This window comes from Gopherus flavomarginatus, chromosome 3 (assembly GCF_025201925.1).
Source record: "Gopherus flavomarginatus isolate rGopFla2 chromosome 3, rGopFla2.mat.asm, whole genome shotgun sequence".
NCBI lineage: Eukaryota > Metazoa > Chordata > Testudines > Testudinidae > Gopherus > Gopherus flavomarginatus.
Genome location: NC_066619.1, coordinates 5,573,344 through 5,594,659, shown reverse-complemented (window position 1 = coordinate 5,594,659; position 21,316 = coordinate 5,573,344). Strand labels below are relative to the sequence as shown.

The 21,316-nt window shown below is 49.4% G+C and overlaps 1 protein-coding gene across 4 annotated transcripts in view; it reads left to right on the top strand.

The window, feature by feature from the left end:
* Positions 1-21,316, top strand: part of UBAP1 (ubiquitin associated protein 1) — a 65,826-nt gene that overhangs the window by 26,459 nt on the left and 18,051 nt on the right. For all 4 annotated transcript variants that reach the window (XR_007773109.1, XM_050943617.1, XM_050943618.1 and 1 more), the window contains one exon: positions 7,315-7,355. Coding sequence is in view for 3 of the 4 variants with exons in the window: in XM_050943617.1 (XP_050799574.1) it covers positions 7,322-7,355 (34 nt within the window). In the remaining variant the exon portion in view is untranslated. The remainder of the gene's footprint in view (positions 1-7,314; positions 7,356-21,316) is intronic.

Here is a 21,316-nt window from a genome sequence, read left to right as displayed (position 1 = left end):
GGTGGTGGGTTTACAGCGCTGCAACTTACTCACTGTCCACACTTGCAAGGCACATACAGCGCTGCATCTCCTTGGCTGCAGCGCTGGCTGTACTCCTGCTCTGCCTGGGGTATAACGATTGCAGCGCTGGTAATGCAGCACTGCTCCGCCAGTGTGGCCACCAAAAGCACTGTAATTGGCCTTCAGAGGTATTCGGAGGTATCCCAGAATGCCTGTTCAGCCACTCCCAACAGTGCTGCAAATGTGGCCACACTGCAGCGCTGGTAGCTGTCAGTGTGGCCACACTGCAGCGCTTTCCCTACACAGTTGTACGAAGACACCTGTAACTCCCAGCGCTGTACAGCTGCAAGTGTAGCCATACCCTAACAGTGTAACTGCCCACAGTTAAGCTACCACTCAGCTGTTTCTCTGCAAGTTTGTTTATTTTTAGGGTAAAAACATTATAGAGAAAACATATTAAAATACAGTGAAAGAACCTGCTAATAAACTTGCCAGAGGTCACCCTAACTCCAGCAAGGGCTCTGACTGGTGATCAGTCCTTCAGACCCCACAAAAGGGTCTCTTCTGTGGTCAAAAGTTCACAACAATCTCTGCTCAGAACTAGCACACTCATGGAAAGTTCAGTCCCTCCTTTTATATAGTTCAGAGGTCTTTGAACTTGAGTTTTCAGGAGCAGGTAGTCAGTAGATAATGAGTTTTTTTTCTTTCCAGGGCTTAGCTTCAAAAGGCCTCCCAAGTACCTCCTAGGAAACCCACTAAACACGTATTGTCCCAAACCGTTCTTTGAAGTTTCTAACATTTCTCCAAGGTTCACGTTAGTCAGTTTCCTGGAAAAGTTACATATAATTGTATTTTGAATATAATGGAACCAAAGATACTACATTTAGTTTGATAAAGTTTAATATAACTCAATAAGGTTTGTCCAGGACATTGTAGGAAATTGCCCTCTGCCACCATCTGATTGCAGAACGGTGGAAGAGGAGGTTTTCAAAATGAAACCTCTTTCGAAAAGGAGCCTGTAATATGCATGCTAATCCACAAACAGCCAAGCCCTCCTATGCAATAAGTTCCCTGTCCTGCATTCTCCTGCTATTCCAGTGTTTGCTGTATGCACTGCTAAGGGCTTGCAAATTCAGATTCACACCCTACCTTAATCTGAATGATCTTTTAAATGTAGACAAGCCCCAAAAGCAAACCAAGTGTGTGTTTACTGTGGGGTAACTATACTGCTGTAAAATCCCAATGGAGGCAAGGCATTGTAGTATTTACTGTGAGATTGCTAGAGGAGCTTGGGGTGGGGGCGAGTATAGTATTAACCTCCCTGAGAGCATGCAGCACACTGCAGCGCCCTGTGACTACTACGATTTTTCAGTGAGATGGGTAACATGCATTAATTATCCCATGGGAAGAACATACCTTTTTGGGCAGTGAAGACAGCCTAAATTGTATTCTTCTGGCATGACTGTGATTCCTGGTTGATACTTATTAGTATCATGGAAGTCTTTTGGTGTTGGGCTTTCACATCTTTATTTTGTAAGATATATCCAACTAACCTTTGGTGTTCCTGGACCAAGTTCAAGAGTCCTATTCACTGGCAGTGCTTAGCTAGTGCAGATTCCTGTGTATAACACTAACGCATAGCCTGTTCTTTGCACAGTCTGATCGGGTTCATAAGGATTATAGTGATATAATAATCTACAATCTCTTCCGTTTCAGGGCCAAACCTTTGCAATCTGTCTTTCTGCTGCAGCAGGAAAGATTAAGCTGCTTCTGGTACTCTGATATGCAGCCAATAGCGTAGGGTGCGAGTTTACTCTAGATAATTCCTGTTGGAGTCGCAGAGCAATCCCTCCCCTTTGCTCACTGAAGTTTGAAAATGGTTTTTTTCTCCTCCCATTTAAGGTATCTTTTTAAAACTTTATTTCTGACAGATCTCCAGTGTTAGCTGGTAAATAGAGACATGATCATAGTAAGGAATGTAGGATTTGTAATAACCCATGGTAGTGTCCAAAGGTTCTTGTTTTGAGTTGGACCTCATTGGGCTGGGTGCCGAAATTAGAGGTACACACAGTGCTTGTCCCAGAGATCTTACAATCAAGGCTAGTGACATATGAAGGGTGAGGACAATGGAATCAGATATGGTCTCTACCTACATGTGAACTCATGTTGGCTTTTTCTTGTAATAAATATCAAGTTGACTTTCCCCAAATCTTCCTTTGCTTAGTCATTGCATGTTAATTATATCTTCAGTTATTGCCCAGCCCTATGATTGAGGGCTGGTCTACACTCCAGGGGATGATTGATCTAAGTTGCACAACTTCAGCTACATGAAAAACGTAGCTGAAGTCGACGTACTTAGATCTGCCTACCACGGTGTCTTCATTGCGGTGTGTTGACTGGAGATGCTCTCCCATCGATTCCCCTTGTGCTTCTCATTGAGGTGGAGTAATGGAGTCAACGCTAGGGCAATCAGTGATCGATTTATCGTGTCTATACTAGATGCGATAAATTGACCCCCATTGGATCGATTACTGCCCATCGATCTGGCCAGTAGTGTAGACAAGCCCTTAGTGTCTAAAAGGCATAGTCTCTTTAATAGAGTGTGTGATCTACTATCTAATTCCTTTCTTTGTTGAATTGGGGCCGGTTTAAGTCCCTTTTACGCTGGCAGTTAAACAGTGCAATGGTGCCAGGTAATCCATAGGTTGCTTGGTCCTTGACTCCCTTTCTTTGCATTATTTGGGCTGCAGACTTAGTGCCTGTGATCGTGTACTCTTTTCTCTGCATCCCTTGAGAAGCTAAAGTACTTTCTTTGTTCCCTCTTCAGGGGTATCCCCTATCCCAAAGCCAGTAGTGTTTAGTTTAGTGTTTTTTGGAAATCATACAGAAATTGTGAACTAAACAAGCCTAGAGGTGTATTACAGAAAGCATCAGCAGAATGACACCTGGTTGAGTTAAAAATAGATTCTGAGTTACCTCACATGACTCATTGCTCACGGCCTACATTCAGCCCATAGTGCTCTGGGAAGGCTTGCTAGACTCTGGACAGTTGTTTTGTTATGCTTATAAGAAGCACATGGGATTTTTTTCAGGGGAAAAGGCAATACACTGCGTTTATTGAAGATACAACAATTAGCATATGCCTTCAGTCACACCACACCCACGCTGTCCTGCCAGTTGATGTTAGAGTTACCAGTCCAGAGTCCGGATCAATCTAGTGGGCTGCTAGAATGATCACCAGTGGGGAGGAGCCGGGTTCCGTCAGTCATGACGCAATGCTCTGGAGAAGTCTTGGCAGGACGAACCCGAAGTTTCATAGCAAGGCAGCGTGTTTATATAGTGATTTTTCCTTCATTGGGACCAATGAGTTTTGCACCCGTCATGCTGTTATCAATTGTGGTTTGACTAAGTGCTTGTTTTCTTAAATTGTCTTTCTCCTTCTTTATTACAGCTATCTTGTCCCTATTGATAGGTGCCTGTCTCATCTTTAGTCGTCAGTCTGCCCTCCTCTTACATTTCAATAGGGGCGTGTTGCAGTCTCCTGGCGCCCTTGTGTCTGTCTCCAGTTCCTCCCTTGTACATCTGGCTCAGCAAATGGCCTTCACAGTTTTCTTTACACGTACATTTCTCATTCATGCACACAACAGAATTAACTTACACAGAACATTTTAAACAGAAACATCAAATTGCAATGCACAAGAAAACAATCATGGCATTCTTTTACTTATTTTAAAATGCTTAACGTACCACAAAGTAATGATCTTAATGTCTGTTACTGCCTTGAAATTAGCTCAGACACAGATTCCGGCTGATGCATCTTTACCAAATGGCCCATTAGGCCATTCTGCTATTCAAAAAGGGTAGCTGGCAGGATACGGTCAAATCATACACCAGTACATTCAATACATGCTACGTTATCTCCTTATTCTTTATCCTTCATTCTAAATCATACAAAATACAAACATAAAATCCTGCTACTACAGTTTCATGTTGGGACATGATGCACAGACAGATCTGGGGGTGGTGATGGGGGACCTTAAGAGCACAGAATAAAGTCTCACATTCATTCAGTCGCTACTGGATCTCTCTGCCTTTATCATTGTCAATGATTGTATACTGGCGACCTGCATACAAGACCTGGCAGGTGAGGCTGCTAAAATCATCCCAGTCCTTTCCCCTTGGACAGATTCCAGAGAGTCATAAAGGGCACTGCTCCTTCCCAAAAACTCTTGCATATGGAATCAGGAAGGAATGGGGGATAGAGGACTGTCAAGCAGTGCTAAAGACAGATCTTGAAGAATCCTTTGCCCATGGTAAGTAGGAAACTTGCCCAGCGTGTGCATTACATTTCTAGCCCTTATAACTGCAAAGGAAACATTCCAAATGAGAATTGAATGTAAACTGAGGCACTGCTCCCTTCCTGAGTCTGCAGATGGCTCAAACGCAGTACTTTGCAGGCCGGAGCATGCTCAAAACTGCTGTTCAAAGCCCTCTGGCTTGCAATGAAATAGACTGTAGTTCAGCTGCTGACTGTCAGAGCTCGTAGTAGTAGTAGCAGAGGACATCCCTGGAGCTATTCACAGAGGAGGAACACCCAAAAAGGAGGTTGGGGGTGGAGGGGGAGGGGAAGAGTAGCAGCCGGTGGAAGGTAAAGTTGTAGAAACTCCTAACTTGCTTGTGGGCAGTTGATGTGTCTGTAGGCTGGGGTGCAGAGGGACTAGCATGTTCTTTCTTCCATTCAGCAAAGAGAGGAGTTTGTGGGCGATCAGACTCATCTAAGCTGGATGTGGCTATGAAAGCTGGTAATCCTGAACCTGGTCCAGGGGCAGTAGGTTGGGGTAGATTGGTTTCTTACCTGGGTATGTCCCCTGGACAGTGCCAGGAGTGGGGTGGGGGTGGTACCTATATTTCATCCCTTCGGCTACTAGGTTTAGTCCTGTGTTCTGGGTGTGAGGGGATGGTATGGGAGGAGGGGAAGGAGAAGGAAATGCAGGAAGAGCTGCACCAGGACTTAGTAGAGAAATGAAAAGCAAGAGAAAGTGGAGTAAAGTTTGGAGGGAAAGTGTAATAGCAGAAAGAGAGGTGCTAAAGTTACACTTAGAACATTCACTACATTGAATTCGCAGTAAACAGTGCTCAGCTGTCTTGTTACTTTCAATGGCAAGGAACACTGCAGCGCAATTGTAGCTTTTTTAGGGGGAGGGTGCAAGCTCGGAGACTTACTCCATGGACTAGTAGGCAATGCTTTCTGTTCCCCTCCCTCAACCCCCAAAACCCCACCAGAAACCTGTAGTTGTTTTCATGTGCATTACTTGTGGATCAGGGTAGGTGGCTGTTTTCCTTTCTCTGGTTCAGGTGATGTTACACCTAAAATGCTCTGTTCAAATGTAGTCCTCTCATTGATAGGAGATAGACATATTGGAGGGAATCCGAGGAGATTGGTTTGAAGAAGGACCGAATAAGAGTGAGCTTGGTCAATCAATGCCATTATGGGGTGATTGGGGGGTGGGAGAGGCAGCGGGAGAATGTTACTATGCATAGATAAGAAGGGTGTAGGCATTAAGGAAGGAGAAGAATCCTTGGGTGCCATAAATGTGGTCTGACCAGGAATAGTAGGATTAAATTAAGAAAAGGAACATTTTTAGGGGGGAACTTCCTAATGATGTAGTCTGTTAGGCTCGTTCTCCTAGGAAGATGGCCTGTGTGAAGTGGGTGTCAACAATAGGTCTGCCCTAGTGAGGGTGAGATTTCTTCGCTACTAATGTAGGTGGGGCCAGACTATGTTAAGAAGAATGCATGCTGACCTTGATTCATGCATAATCTGAGACTCTAGGATCTAAATCCTGTCTGCATTAGGTGTTTAGTGCTGTTTAAAATCATATTAATTAAAATATGAGCGCGATTATATTGTTTGAAACCATCATCTACTTTTCCTACACCGGGCTAGCTGGGCACTCATTCAGGCTTTTTAATGCTGAGAGTTATCAGGGCAGGAAGTGTTCTAGGTAAACTGCGAGCTGCATTTGAGAAACAAAGCTTTAATTAGGATGGGTAGTGCTGAGCTGCCTGCTGCTTTGCTGAAAGTGGCCTTTCTTGGCCACCAGTGTTAAGATACAAATCTAGTCAGAGAGCAAGTCATTGGCAAAGCTAATAAAATCTGGGAGTTCTGAATCCATCCTCTTCCTCTGGTCACCAGAGCAGACTCCTTCCCTTCCCTCTGTAATCATCAAAATAAAGACCTTCCTGATGAAACCACAGCCAAAGGCCTCTAGGTCTAATAACCTTGACGCTGTAAACTTAATAATTAGAGAAAACAGAGGCATATTGTGCTTGTTTAGTCAGTTACAGACTCTGTTGTGCTTGTCCACAGGTGATATGGTCCAGGGACTGCTAGTAGATCTGTGCATATCTTAGGCACATTGTATTCACTTTGACTTGTGTCCCAACTTCTGCAGAGGTTTTCTTAACATTTACTAAAGAGAGTTGGTCTGTTAAAATGTTCTGAGTTACCAGATAATACATGATGTTTATGGAATCTACACTATGTTGTTTTCTGCCTGCTGGGTAGTGAGAAGTACACATGGACAAATGTCAGTTTCACTGCTGGCTTCTGCATAATTCTCTGCATCTCTTGACTCGGTTCCTACAAGGGGCTCTTACTTTCTGAGTGTATCAGTGAAAATAGGGTTTTGGACACAAATGAGCTAAAACCGCTTCGAGGTCCCCCCCCCCGCCCCCCCCATAGGCTAAACATGTTTAATATCAGCTGGAGAGGAAGGATGCTCTTGTGCTTCAAACACAGAGTCAGGGTACCTAGATTCTTTCTGATTGTGTGACTTTGGGCAGGTTTTACTTAACAGTTTGCCAGCCTGCTTTTGACCTGCCCCATCGCCAGTGGTCCCTGTTGAACATGTTCCGGACTGGGTGAGGTCTCTGTGCAGCCAACCAGTACCGCTGGGGCCTTTGTGACAGCCCTTTGTGCAGCTGCAGCACAACACAGATGACACACATTGTCGATGAATGCCTGCCGACTAGGTTCAGCGATGGCCTAGAAGAACTGCATCATGCCACTGAAGATGCCATCGGTTGGCTAGACGACTGTGCACACGCTAAATAAATACTTAACAATCCGGATCTGTTTCCCAGACTATAAAATGGGTTTGCTTACTCACATCTCGGGGGCATTAGGCTAAATTTGAACAAATGTTTGCAAAGTGTCCTGAGATCCTTGGGTGGGAGGCAAAATAGAAGCTCATAGTATTATACAATTTAACATACGTGAAAGATTATTAATGCTTCTAAACTGTCTTTCAGATTCTAAATGGCTTCTAAGAAGTCGGGATCCGACTTTCACGGTAAGTGAAGTGCAGTATTTTTGTATTGGGAAGATATTAATATGAGGAAACTCCCCGTAAAACATTGTGTTGCCTCTGATACAGATTTTTATTTCATCTAATAAAATGGGATTGGGTGGCTCTTGGTATTAATAGGAGACTCTAGAGCCTTTCACCGTCCTGCTACTGACCAAAAGTAGCCATTTTCTGTTGGCTGTTCATTGACCTATGTGAAGTGAGCCTGGTCTCAATCCAGGTTTTCAGTGGCCGTGTGCACTTCAGAAACCTCCACTCTTGGCATTGACTGGCAGTCAGCACAAAGGCTGTGGCTTGAGTGCTCAATGGAGATTAGTCTACTGTGTCTCTGCTGGAGCTGGTCCTTCCGTGTCAGGCCTGGACAGAGCGTTGGTGGGGCAGTGATGAGGAAACTTACACTGCTCTTGCTTATGCCTGTGCCTGTTCTCTCTCTAAACAGAGGACTTCAGTCTGGTATCTTTCACTCATGGCATTAAGAACACTTCAAACATGCAACGAGAAAATCCCTAGCTTGGTGTATTCATGTGCATATGAAATTAAACCAGTAGTAGGCCAGCGGAATAACGTTTGCACAAGCGAACTCTATATAGTGAAGGTTGCAACTTCACTTTAATTTTAAACTGTTTTTCCTCATTTATAACTTCATAAAGTCTCCTTATGACTGAAACTGCTCATGCTTGGTGTCTGCCCTGTGATTAATTAATTTCAAATAATGTTTGAACTAAATCCATTTAAGTAACTTACATTCAGGTAAGTGGAGGAGGAGAAGAAACACATTTTCTGTAAGGTCCTGATCATGCACACATTTAAGTATGTGCTTAATTTTATACACGAGTAATTTCACTGAAGTCCATTTGTGTAAAGCTAAGTTTGCTGGAGTTGGGCCTAAAGTTGTGGAACGGGAGGGTGAGAAACTCAAATATTGCAATTATATGTGTAGTCAAGAATGTGAAATTACCAGTACCAGCCTGAGCTAAAGCGAGTGTCCATGCAGACTTCTTCCTTTTCATAGAGTGCAGAGTCCCTTCTCTTTCCAGATAGTGCATCAGGTGAGCAAGATGACACTAGAGCACTCCACCGTGGGGGAGATGAAGGCTTGGAAACATCTGTACCATTAATTTGACCTTTACGCTTTCTCATTGTCTTAGTATAAAGAAACCAGAAGGTGACATTAGCAGGGAAAGGACTATAAAGTCAGACTGACTAGCCTAGGAACTGGAAAATGAAAACATAATAAATACTGAAACTAGACTGTAAAATGACAAGTTTTGGAGTAGAAGCCGTGTTAGTCTGTATCCGCAAAAAGAACAGGAGTACTTGTGGCACCTTAGCCCTCGTCCAGACTAACCCGCGGCATCGGCGGGTTAAAATCGATTGCTCGGGGATCGATATATCGCGTCTAGTCTGGACGCGGTGTATCGATCCCCGAGCGCGCTTACATCGATTCCGGAACTCCATCAATCCGAACGGAGTTCCGGAATCGACGCGGAGAGCCGCGGACATCGATGCCGCGCCGTCCAGACTGGTGAGTACCTCGATTTTAGAAATTCGACTTCAGCTACGTTATTCACGTAGCTGAAGTTGCGTATCTAAAATCGATTTTAATTCCTAGTCTGGACGTGGCCTTAGAGACTAACAAATTTGAGCATAAGCTTTCGTGGGCTACGGCCCACTTCTTCGGATGCATTTAAAAGCTTATGCTCAAATAAATGTATTAGTCTCTAAGCCCTCGTCCAGACTAACCCGCGGCATCGGCGGGTTAAAATCGATTGCTCGGGGATCGATATATCGCGTCTAGTCTGGACGCGGTGTATCGATCCCCGAGCGCGCTTACATCGATTCCGGAACTCCATCAATCCGAACGGAGTTCCGGAATCGACGCGGAGAGCCGCGGACATCGATGCCGCGCCGTCCAGACTGGTGAGTACCTCGATTTTAGAAATTCGACTTCAGCTACGTTATTCCCGTAGCTGAAGTTGCGTATCTAAAATCGATTTTAATTCCTAGTCTGGACGTGGCCTAAGGTGCCACAAGTACTCCTGTTCTTTTAAACTGTAAAATTGTCTTTAATCGAAAGTGTGAAAATAGGTAAGAAATGGTATTTAATTTTTAATATGTCTTGTCCGAGTTCCAGGAGCAAAGTTAGCTGGACCATGTTCTGTTTAATTGCTGTTACTGTTGAATGTGAGCTAAGATGTGAAAAAATTATCTAAGTGTGTGTGCAGCGCAGAATTAATATTGCATTTGGAGTCATAGGTCTTAAAGTTCTGGGCTCTAATTGTTACAGTCTGGGGCGGGACACCCCATGTATTCAAAATAACAAGAACAAAAGAAATGGCTCTGCAACATCGGTAGTGAATTGAAATATCCTGTTCTGAGGCCCTCTGTGTTTCTGCTGATATTGGCCATTCTAACACTAAGTTTATTGCTGTGCCAACTTAAACTCCCTGGGGAGGGATGGGCACAACTTTTCTTTTGTCATCTCTTGGGGAATTAGTGGGGAAAATTCTTTTCAGTCACCTCCCAGCGTCCAAGAGAACAAATAGGTGACACTGGCCCTATAATTGCCGCTTACTACAAAACATCTACCCAGCAAGTAGTTGCAGCTTAGCATGTACAGCAGGCTTCTGGAACTGTACAGAGTTGACACTTCAAGTGAACACACTCCCCATGCTCACTGTTTCTGGGAATTTACATGAGGCTATTACGAAAGGTGTATGGCAATGGGGCCTGGGTTATAACTGGAGCTTGGAGGAAGCCGCCGTCTGAATTCATCCTTCAGAAAGAGAATGCTCCAGCAGGTTTCTCTGAGCACATAACTCGGTGCACTATGGTGGTTGAAGAGCTAGAGGCTAGAGACTTGCAAGCTGAGTGGATGGCAGTGCTGGAAATGTAGCGTTCTGCAGGTGTGTTGAAAGGGTGAAGTGAAGTTTCCCAAGGGCAGTGTGTGATGTTCTGCTAATGCCGTGCTAATCGTTGCCACCAGGTTGAAAGTTGCTGCTGCCACTTCCTCAGGTGATGTCTGAAAACTACTCTAATTATTTCTCGTGTTTATAAGGGTAGTGCAAAGGGCCAGCCAAGAATGGGGCCCCATCATGCCAGGTGCTGTGTAGAGTACCAGGCAGTCCCTTCTCAGAAGACCTAACAATCTAAATAGACCGACACTTGATCGGGGAAAGGGTGTCACATGCAAACAGGGTGAACAGTGTGGTGGCAGCAAGGAGGGGATCAGCTAAGAAAAGGGAAGGGGGTGAGGGGGGATGGACAGGAGTGAAGCTAGGGTGAAGACACTGATAGAGAGAAAGGGTTGGAGAAAACAGTCAATCAGCCAGTGACAGTCAGAGAACATTCTGCAGTTTTGACTAGACTATTCATAGGTCCCTGCCGGTTCCTACCAGCTGGAGTCTCTGGCTGGCTGTTCTCTGCACGTTTTCCCCCAAGGCTACATGAGGGGGAGAGGAGACACCACCTAGATCCTAGTGCCCAGAGAGAGAGAGAGTGAGCGAGTGTGTGTGTGTGTGTATGGGGGTCTTCACTGCACAGTTCTGGTTCCAGGGAGTGCTGGGTGAGGGGTAGTTCTGGTCAGACCCCATTTTACCCCCTCCACCCAGTGTGACTGCTAAAGTTACCTTCCTTACTGTTTTGAACTGATTCCAGACATCAGTGGTGACCTCTTTACACCTTCACTAATCAAGCTGCCAGACTGTGGAGGCCAGTGTCTCCTGGCGATGTGCCTGAGGCATATGGGTATCAGGCCAGATCATAAACAGCAATAGTCAGTGATAGTGGCTCTTTCATTGGTCTTGGCCGAGGCAGAAAGGATGGTTTGAATAAAGCAGGTGGGTGCATGTTTTTCTGCACTTCCTGGGTCTGCTATAATAATTGCTTAAAGACAGTCCAAATTCCAAGTATCCACGTATTAAATCTCATCTTGTTACTTAGTGTGAGTTGTAACAAACTCATGTGTGCATGCTGCTGTGGGTGAACGCTGAGCAACAGCCACGCCTACGTCTGTATCAAAATCCAATTTCTTTTTGCTCTCTGCTTTGAAGAATCTGCTTTTTAAAATCGTTTCCGGGGAATGGGCATGTTCAGCCCTCTGGAAAAAAAAGCCATTTTCTTAAATCACATTCTGGGCAGGACTCTAACCATATTCTGATACAAAGGAAAATCCTTGACCCAGGTAAAACAAATCAAATGTACCTTTGGGGTTTTTCTCTTCTTTGTCCCTCACAAAAAGAAATCTATAAACCCATCATGAACTGTCCTGGAAAGGCTACCCCGAGAGAGAGAATACATTTCCCATGTCTGTGGCAGACTCTCGGTAAATGCAAGGTTACAGTGGTCGTCACAGAGTCAAAAAATCGGTATACTGGGAAGAAACTAAAAATCATTTCCCAGTAATATTTGTAACATATCACACGCTGACTGCTAAGGTGAAACTAGCAGTGAGCAAGTTCCTGAGTTGAACAGCCAGTCTTTGACTGTACCATCCCTTTGCCTTAGTGCTGTATGTGATGTCTTTAGCTCAAGATTATTTTTAATGCCATGTAACTCGTACTCTCTCCCTAGCTGGTGTTGAGATAAGACAAGGCAGAGAGGACTAATCACACTCCTGCTCATGCCTGTCACCACATGTGGTGTAGCACAGGCTATAGCCACTGGCTTTTTTCTTTTGCCTGGGGGTGCTCAATACCTGCTCAGGCCTCGCCCCCACTCCACCTCTTCCGCCAAGCCTGCACCTCATCCTGTCTGTTCCTGCCCCCACTCCGCCCAGGCCCCACCCCACTCCACTGCATCCCGCCTCTGCCCATCCCCGCTCTGTCCCCTCCCTTGAGTGCACCTCGTCCCTGCTCTTTCCACCTCCCCCGAGAAGCTCCTGCACTCTATGTAACAGCTGATCCATGGTGGACAGGAGGCGCTGGGAGGGAGGAGGAGGAGTTGATTGGCAGGGCCACCGGCGGACAGGAAATGCTGGGGAAGAGGGGGGAGCTGGCTGTCAGTGGATGCTAAGCACCTGTTAATTTTTTTCCGTGGGTGCTCGAGCCTTGGAACACCCAGAGTCAGTGCCTATGGCACAGACAGTGCACTAAATGCTCCAATTGCAACTATGCGGGTGAAACCAGACAATTGCTCTGCTCGCGAATGAACTCTCACAGGAAAATAAGACAAAAACAGCCTGTCGCCTGTAGGTGACCACTTTTCACAATGAGATCAGGTATAGTGATCCATCAGTCATCAGCCTCAAAGGAAACCCGCACAACGCTTTCAAAAAATGACCCTGGGAACTTAAATTTATAACTTTGCTAGATACTAAAACTCATGGACTGAACAGAGATTCTGGATTTATGGCTTATTAGAGCAATTGATAACCCACTAAAAACAACCTCCCTCTCTCATCCTGTCCCACCCCCACCTGCTGCCTCTGCTCCCCGTCCCTTTTTCCCCCCTGTGATTGGAGTCCACTTCACCTTGACTGGTCCCTTGAAATATGTTAACTACTTATACTAAACAATCTGTTCCACCTTGTATTTAGCTGTGATGCTGAGTACAGGCAAGTCTACACTACAAAATTAAGTTGACCTGAGTTTCATCGACATACAGCCAGCACAGTGATTAAATTGTCCACACTATGCTCCTTGTGTTGGCAGTGCACGTCCTCACCAGGAGCGCTTGCACCAACTGCACTGTCAGTGTGGGGCACAGTGGGATGGTTTCTGAAAGGCAGCAGCAGTCGATATCAGCAGTGCAGTGACTACACTGACACTGCATTGACCTAACTACATCAGCCTAAGCACTCCACTTCCACGAGAGGCGTAGCGATTATCGGGGTAGTGGATGACTTACATCAGTGGGAGCTGATGTAAGTGTAGACACTTAGAGTTAGGTCGCTGTAAGCTGCCTTACGTCAATGTAGACCAGGTTTATGTTTCCCAGACCCCAAGAAGTGCTCTGCGAAAGCTTGTCTCTCTCACCAACAGAAGTTGGTCCAATAAAAGATACCACCTCACCCACTGTGTCTCTCCCATACAATCAAAGGGAGTCTAGTCTAGTTCAGATGGGTTGTGATTCCCGTTCCCATTAGTGGGCACTCTATGGTCACTATCTCTGCATAAACTTAACACTTTGGAGTTGTTAGTTTCCCAGTTCAAATACACAAATCCTGAAGCTAGATGCCTTGTTGCAGAAATGGCCACAGTCCCCTCCACTGAAATTGCAGTGCTGTTCAACAGTCACGGAATATGTTGCTATCTCTGCTGGGGGCTCAACGAATAAAAATACTGTTAAATTCTCTGAGAGACTTCTTCAGTTCATGGTCATGGTGAGAAACAAGATCAGCTCTAGAATAGTCAGTGCCAGGGATTCAAAGCTGAAAGGACACACTCTTTCTAGCACGAGTCTGAGAGCAGGCTGATGTACCACATACTGCACTGCTGTCATCACTTGGGCTGGCGGAAAGTCTTCGGCCCCCAGGTGATAGGGTGTTTCCTGTTTTTGAAAATCTGCCCTTCATTAAAGTGCCTGGCTGCATTCTTGTAGATGATTCAGTAATAGAGGGGCACAAGAGGTATTTATGAATAGCCATTTAAGTTTGAAATTTGGTCAGAGGGAGATTGCTCAGGCTGTGAAAAGAGGTTAATTACTGAACTCGACCTCTCCTGGAAGGTGATGGCGTGCTCTGTAGCTGCATTTTCTATAATATTCCAACCTCAACAGTGAACGTGCAGATGAACTGATCATTGAACACTGGTATAGGAGTGAGGTTAATATCACTTTCAAACAAAGTGCCACTTAGGTAGCTTTTGGCCCTCCCAGCTGGGGGTGCTGTCAGAAAACTGCGGATGGTTGTTGGTGTTTATTACTTGTATTCTGGTAGCCCAGCTCCGCCGAGCACTGTACAGACATAGAACACGTAGATGGGCCCTGCCCCAAATAGTCTAGAATCCAAGTATAAGACTAGATCACAGATGGATAAAACAGACAGATTGTGGGGGGACGAGGGGGACACGGTAACACTGAGATGTGCGTGATGAGCGTGATAAGCAGAGGTCACAGTATACCAGCTGATTGACCCAGGAAGTGAAATTAGATTGGTACAGAAGCTGGGCTCCCTAAACTAAAGTTGAGTCACTGTAGACTCTCACTAAGGAAAAGTGACGTGTATAAGAGGTTCAGTGTAGTTCTTCTGGGCTATTGTACTTTTTGTTTTAAGGGCATCACACTACAAACCTAACGCTGGACATGTTTTTAGACAAGATTTGCTCCCGCCCCTTCCTTCAGCCACAGATTGAGTTTTATTTAACTACAGCCACCCTCACCCTGAGGCTGTTCGTTAAATCTTTCTTGAATAATGACTTGCAATTAAGGTTCTTCTTCGAGTGATTGCTCACATCCATTCCAGGTAGGTGTGCGCGCTGCGCGTGCACGTTCGTCGGAAACTTTTTACCCTAGCAACTCCAGTGGGCCGGCAGGTCGCCCCATGGAGTGGCGCCGCCATGGCGCTCGATATATACCCCTGCCGGCCCACCCGCTCCTCAGTTCCTTCTTACCGCCGTGTCGGTCGTTGGAACTGTGGAGCGCGGCATAGCTGTCCTCCACGTCCCTAGCTCTCCTTGTTAACTACCGTTATTATTACAGTTGTTAGTTAGATCGTTAAGTATAGTTAGTTAATTAGTTGTAGTGTAAATAGTATTGTATATAGTTGTTCGCCGGTCTGGGCTGTAGCCCTTCCCGGCACCCGGCACCGGGCTCATGCCTGGTTCGCCGGGCTTTAAGCAGTGTGCGGCCTGTAAAAAGCCTATGCCAACCAGCGACCCCCACGACGCATGTCTGAAGTGCCTGGGGGAATCGCACAGATCGGACAAGTGTCGCATTTGCAAGGCTTTTAAGCCCAGGACAAAGAAGGAGAGAGACCAGAGACTCAGGACTCTCCTAATGGAGGCGGCACTTGACCCAGCAGCTTCGCAGGCCGTGATCTCGGCGCCGGCACCGGATCGCACCGGCACCGGGAAGACTCCCCGGCACCGACCTTCCCCGGCACCGGGTGCAGAGGCGAGACCGTCAACGTCTGCTACTCCAGCCAGGCAGACCCGAATGGAGCGCCCGGCATCGACATCGGCCGCGGCACTACCGGCACCGTCGACTCCGGGCCCGGTGGGTCCGTCGAGTCCGGTGCCGCCAAGCTCCCCCATAAGATCTGGGGTTGAGCTGTTGGTCCCATCCACTCCGGAGACCTTTGCCTCGGCACGGGACCTTATCGCCCTAACTGAGTCTACTCAGCCGCCACCCCCGGTACCTCCGGTGCGGGTAGCATCTAGGGGCAAGCCCATGATGACGGCACCGTCTCGGGACTCGCGCTCGCGATCCAGGTCCCGACACCACGGTCGCTCGAGATCCCGCCGCCGCTCGCAGTCCCGGCACCGCTCCCCTCGGCGGTACCGGTCGCACTCGCGGCACCGATCGACCTCCAGACGGTCGCGGTCTGACTCCAGCCGTCGATACCGGCACCGTGACTCTAGGAGCCAGTCTCGCCATCACTCACCGCGCCGGTCGACCTCCCGGCACCGAGCTGGTGGCAGGTCCCGGTCCCGGTCGACCTCCCGGCACCGCGTCGGTGGCAGGTCCCGGTCCCGATCCCGGCACCGAAGCAGCGGCCGTTACCGTTCCAGATCCCGGCACCGAGACAGAACCCGGTCCCGATCCCGGCGCCGCTATGACTCCCGGTATCGATCCCCGGCACCGAGAAGATCTTCGGTGCCGACCCGCGCAGACCCTTATCAGCCGGGGTCGGCCCCGCCATGGCCTTCTAGGCAGCCGTCGGTGTCGTCTCAAGCAGACAGCGTGTATGCGCTGGGCACCGACAGGCAGGCAGCATTGTTTCAGGACCCTCCGCAACAGGACCAGGGTCCGCAGCAGTGGGGGTTTTGGACCCCCTGGGCATACCATCAAGCCCAGGGCCCCCAACAGCTTCCGGCTAGGCCTGCAATGGCGGAGCACAGGGTGCCGGAGGCTTCGTTGTCTCGCCCCCCCTCCCTCCCCGGATGGAGAGGAAGGATCAAAGCAGCAAGACCCTGCTCTTGCTCCTGAGACATAGGCGAAGGCTGAGGGGGACCCCCCACTGGACACTTTCTTGCCGGGAGTCTCCTCATCCTCCTCCCCCAACGAAGCGGTGGCTGGCACCTCCTCCAGTAGCCCTCCTCCGCTGGATCTCAGGGCACACCAAGACCTCCTTAGGCGAGTAGCTCAGAATCTGAGCCTGCAAGCCGAGGAGGTCTCTGAGATCGAGGACCTTATCGTCACCATCCTCTCATCTGATGCTCCCACCAGGGTCGCCCTACCCTTCATTAGGACGATCCAGGCCAATGCCAATACAATCTGGCAGTCACCGGCCTCCATCCCCCCTACGGCGAGGGGCGTCGAGAGGAAGTACATGGCCCCCTCCAAGGGCTACGAGTACCTCCACGTCCACCCGACACCGTGTTCCCTGGTGGTGCAGTCGGTGAACGAGAGGGAGCGCCACGGACAGGAAGCTCCAGCCCCCAAATCCAAGGAGGCCAGGCGTATGGACCTCCTCGGCCGCAAGGTCTATTCGGCTGGGGCCCTTCAGCTCAGGGTTTCAAATCAACAAGCCCTGCTCAGCAGATATGCTTTTAACTCGTGGGTGGCAGCGGACAAATTCAAAGAGCTGCTGCCACAGGAGGCCCGCCAAGAATTTGCGGCCATTCTGGACGAGGGCAAGAAGGTTGCACGAACCTCGTTGCAAGCTTCTTTGGACGCTGCAGACTCGGCTGCCCGCACCCTCGCCTCGGGGGTAATGATGCGCCGTATCTCCTGGCTTCAGGTCTCTGGCCTTCCACCGGAGCTCCAATACACCATCCAGGACCTCCCGTTCGAAGGCCAGGGCCTGTTTTCAGAAAAGACAGACCCCAGACTTAAAAGTCTCAAAGACAATCGGGTCATTATGCGCTCCCTTGGGATGCACACGCCAGGAACGCAGCGCAGACCCTTCCGGCCACAGCAGCAACAGCAGCGCAGGCCATACCCCCAGTTCCGCCAACGGCAGGACCTCAATAGGCGCCGTGGCAGGAACGGAAGGCGTAGACATTCGGGGAACCGGGGGGGCAGAATCAAAGCTCCTCTAAGCCCCCGCCTGGGCCCAAGCCTTCGTTTTGAAGGTGCGCCCGAGGGCGCAGTAACAGTTTTCCCCACGGATCCTTCCCCCCTGTTTTCCAACCGCCTTTCATTTTTCCTCCCGGCGTGGACCCAAGTAACATCGGACCGCTGAGTCTTACGCACGGTGCAGACGGGATACCGCCTGCAGTTTATATCATTTCCTCCTTCCCGCCCCCCTTCCTCGTCCCTCTTCAGGGACCCCTCTCACGAGCAATTCCTTTGACAGGAGGTACAGACGCTCCTCAACAAAGGAGCTATAGAGGCGGTTCCGGAAAACGAGAAAGGCAAGGGGTTTTATTCCCGCTACTTTCTGATCCCCAAGGCCAAGGGAGGCCTCAGGCCTATCCTCGACCTGCGAGAGCTCAACAAATACCTAGTGAAGTTGAAGTTCCGCATGGTATCCCTGGGGACCATTATCCCATCCCTGGATCCGGGAGACTGGTACGCCGCCCTCAACATGCAGGACGCTTATTTTCACATTGCCATTTGGCCACACCACAGACGTTTCCTTCGATTCGTGGTGGGCCGCCTTCACTACCAATTTGCAGTCCTCCCGTTTGGCCTTTCTACGGCCCCGAGGGTATTCACAAAATGCATGGCAGTCGTTGTGGCACATCTTCGGCACAGTCGTGTCCACGTGTTCCCTTACCTAGACGATTGGTTAATTCGGGGCACGTCGGAACTACAGGTTTGCAGCCACGTCCGCAGGATCACCGGCCTGTTTGCCACCTTGGGCCTCATGATCAACATAGACAAGTCCACCCTGCTCCCCACGCAGAGGGTGGAGTTCATCGGGGCCGTCCTGGACTCCACCGTAGCCAGGGCTCTTCTGCCGTTACCGAGGTTCCAGGCGTTGTCGGTGATCGTTCAGCGATTGCGGGCAGCCCCCTTGACATCAATATGGACATGCCTAACCCTGTTAGGCCACATGGCAGCATGCACATTTGTGACCGGTTACGCTCGGCTCCGCATGAGGCCCCTCCAGTTGTGGCTCATCGCACATTACCGGCCGGCAAGGCAACCGCTAGACATGCTGATCACAATCCCCCAGGGGGTGTTAGATTCTCTCGGCTGGTGGCTAGACCAGTCCGTAGTGTGTGCGGGGCTCCCTTTCCACCCACCTCAGCCTTCGGTGTCCTTAACAACGGATGCCTCAGATCTCGGCTGGGGGGCCCACTTGGGAACCCTGAGAACACAGGGCCTGTGGTCCCCGCAGGAGGTGAAGCTGCACATCAACATGCGGGAGTTGAGAGCGGTCCGCCTTGCTTGTCAAACGTTCTGTCACCAGCTTCGAGGTCGTTGTGTCGCGGTGTTTACCGACAACACGACGACCATGTACTATATCAACAAGCAGGGCGGCACCAGATCCTCTCCCCTATGTCACGAGGCGATGCGACTCTGGGACTTTTGTGTAGCCCACTCCATTCACCTCACGGCTTCCTTCCTCCCCGGAGTACGGAACACGCTAGCGGATCGCCTGAGCAGATCCTTCCTATCACACGAGTGGTCCCTTCGCCCGGACGTCGCCCTCTCAATCTTCCAGAGGTGGGGTTATCCCCGTGTGGACCTCTTCGCGTCCGGGGGGAACAAGAAATGCCAGGCGTTCTGCTCCTTTCAGGGCAGGGAGCCCGGGTCTATAGCAGATGCCTTCCTTATTCCGTGGTCGACCCATTTGTACTACGCGTTTCCCCCGTTCCCACTGGTCCACAGGGTCCTTCTGAAGGTGCGCAGGGACAGGGCTCGCGTGATCATGGTAGCCCCGGCGTGGCCCAGGCAACATTGGTACTCCATGCTGCTGGACCTGGCCATAGCCGATCCAGTTCCCCTGCCCCTTCACCCGGACCTGATCACCCAGGAACACGGGACTCTCTGTCACCCGGACCTGCAGTCGCTGCACCTAGCGGCGTGGTTCCTGCGTGGTTGACCGGTTCTGAACTGCGCTGCTCCACCCCGGTACGGGAGGTACTTTTGGGCAGCAGGAAGCCTTCCACTAGAGCGACATACTCGGCCAAGTGGAAGCGTTTCTCCTGTTGGTGCGTGGAGAAAGGTCTCCGCCCTATGGAAGTTTCGGTGGCCAATATCTTAGACTATATTTGGTCCCTCAAACAACAGGGCCTGGCGATATCGTCTTTGCGGGTTCACCTGGCAGCTATCTCCACCTTTCACCCGGGTGGGGATGGCCGCTCCGTTTTTTCTCACCCTACGGTGACTAGATTCCTGAAGGGGCTGGAACGTTTATCCCTAACGTCCGACTCCCTGCTCCAACCTGGGATCTTAACCTGGTGTTGTCTCGGCTCATGGGGCCCCCCTTTGAGCCGTTAGCTACTTGCTCCCTACTCTATCTCTCTTGGAAGACTGCCTTTCTAGTAGCTATCACCTCAGCTAGACGGGTGTCGGAACTCCGGGCTCTCGTGGTAGACCCCCCGTATACAGTCTTCCACAAAGATAAGGTGCAGCTGAGGCCACACCCTGCCTTTCTCCCCAAGGTGGTCTCGACCTTCCACATCAACCAAGAGATATTCCTCCCGGTTTTTTTCCCGAAACCTCACTCTTCAGGCAGGGAGCAACAGCTCCACTCGCTTGATGTCCGTAGGGCTCTCGCGTTCTATGTGGAGAGGACCAAACCGTTCCGCAAATCCCCCCAGCTTTTCGTGGCAGTAGCGGACCGCATGAAGGGGCTTCCTATCTCCTCGCAGAGGTTATCCTCATGGGTAACGTCCTGTATCAGGACCTGCTATGACTTGGCCCACGTCCCTACGGGCCGTGTGACTGCGCATTGTACCAGGGCGCAGGCGTCGTCGCTGGCTTTCCTCGCCCATGTGCCCATCCAGGAAATCTGTCGGGCAGCGACCTGGTCATCGGTCCACACCTTTGCTTCCCACTACGCCCTGGTCCAGCAGTCAAGAGAGGATGCGGCCTTCGGATCTGCAGTGCTCCATGCCGCTACTTCTCACTCCGACCCCTCCGCCTAGGTATGGCTTGGGATTCACCTACCTGGAATGGATGTGAGCAATCACTCGAAGAAGAAAAGACAGTTACTCACCTTTGTAACTGTTGTTCTTCGAGATGTGTTGCTCACATCCATTCCACACCCGCCCTCCTTCCCCACTGTCGGAGTAGCCGGCAAGAAGGAACTGAGGAGCGGGTGGGCCGGCAAGGGTATATATCGAGCGCCATGGCGGCGCCACTCCAGGGGGCGACCTGCCGGCCCACTGGAGTTGCTAGGGTAAAAAGTTTCCGACGAACGTGCACGCGCGGCGCGCACACCTACCTGGAATGGATGTGAGCAACACATCTCGAAGAACAACAGTTACAAAGGTGAGTAACCGTCTTTTTTTATTTTATCAAAATATCACACATGTTCAACTGGAAATAAGGATTTGTGTGTAGACACATCTTTAAAGGTATGTCTGCCCTGCGGAGGCTATGCCAGCATCGTCCCCGAGTATAGACACAACTAACACCAACAGAAGTTTTTCTGTTAGTATAGGAACACCCCTTGCACAAATGTTAGCTGTGTCAACATAGCAGTATCTACACTGGGGTTTTGTTGGTATAGCTGTATTGGTCAGGAGTGTGATTGTTTCACACCACCGGCTGACATAACTATGTCATCGTAACTTTTAAGTGTACTGTAAACGTGCGAGACTCACCCCTGCGGCGCCTTCTGCTGGTCGTCTCAGGGAATTAGCTCTTTTCCAGCCTGGGTGCCCTCTGCAGGCCGGTGTCCTGCTTGTAGCTGGCCCCTATGTCCCTCCCAGACCCCAGGAGTT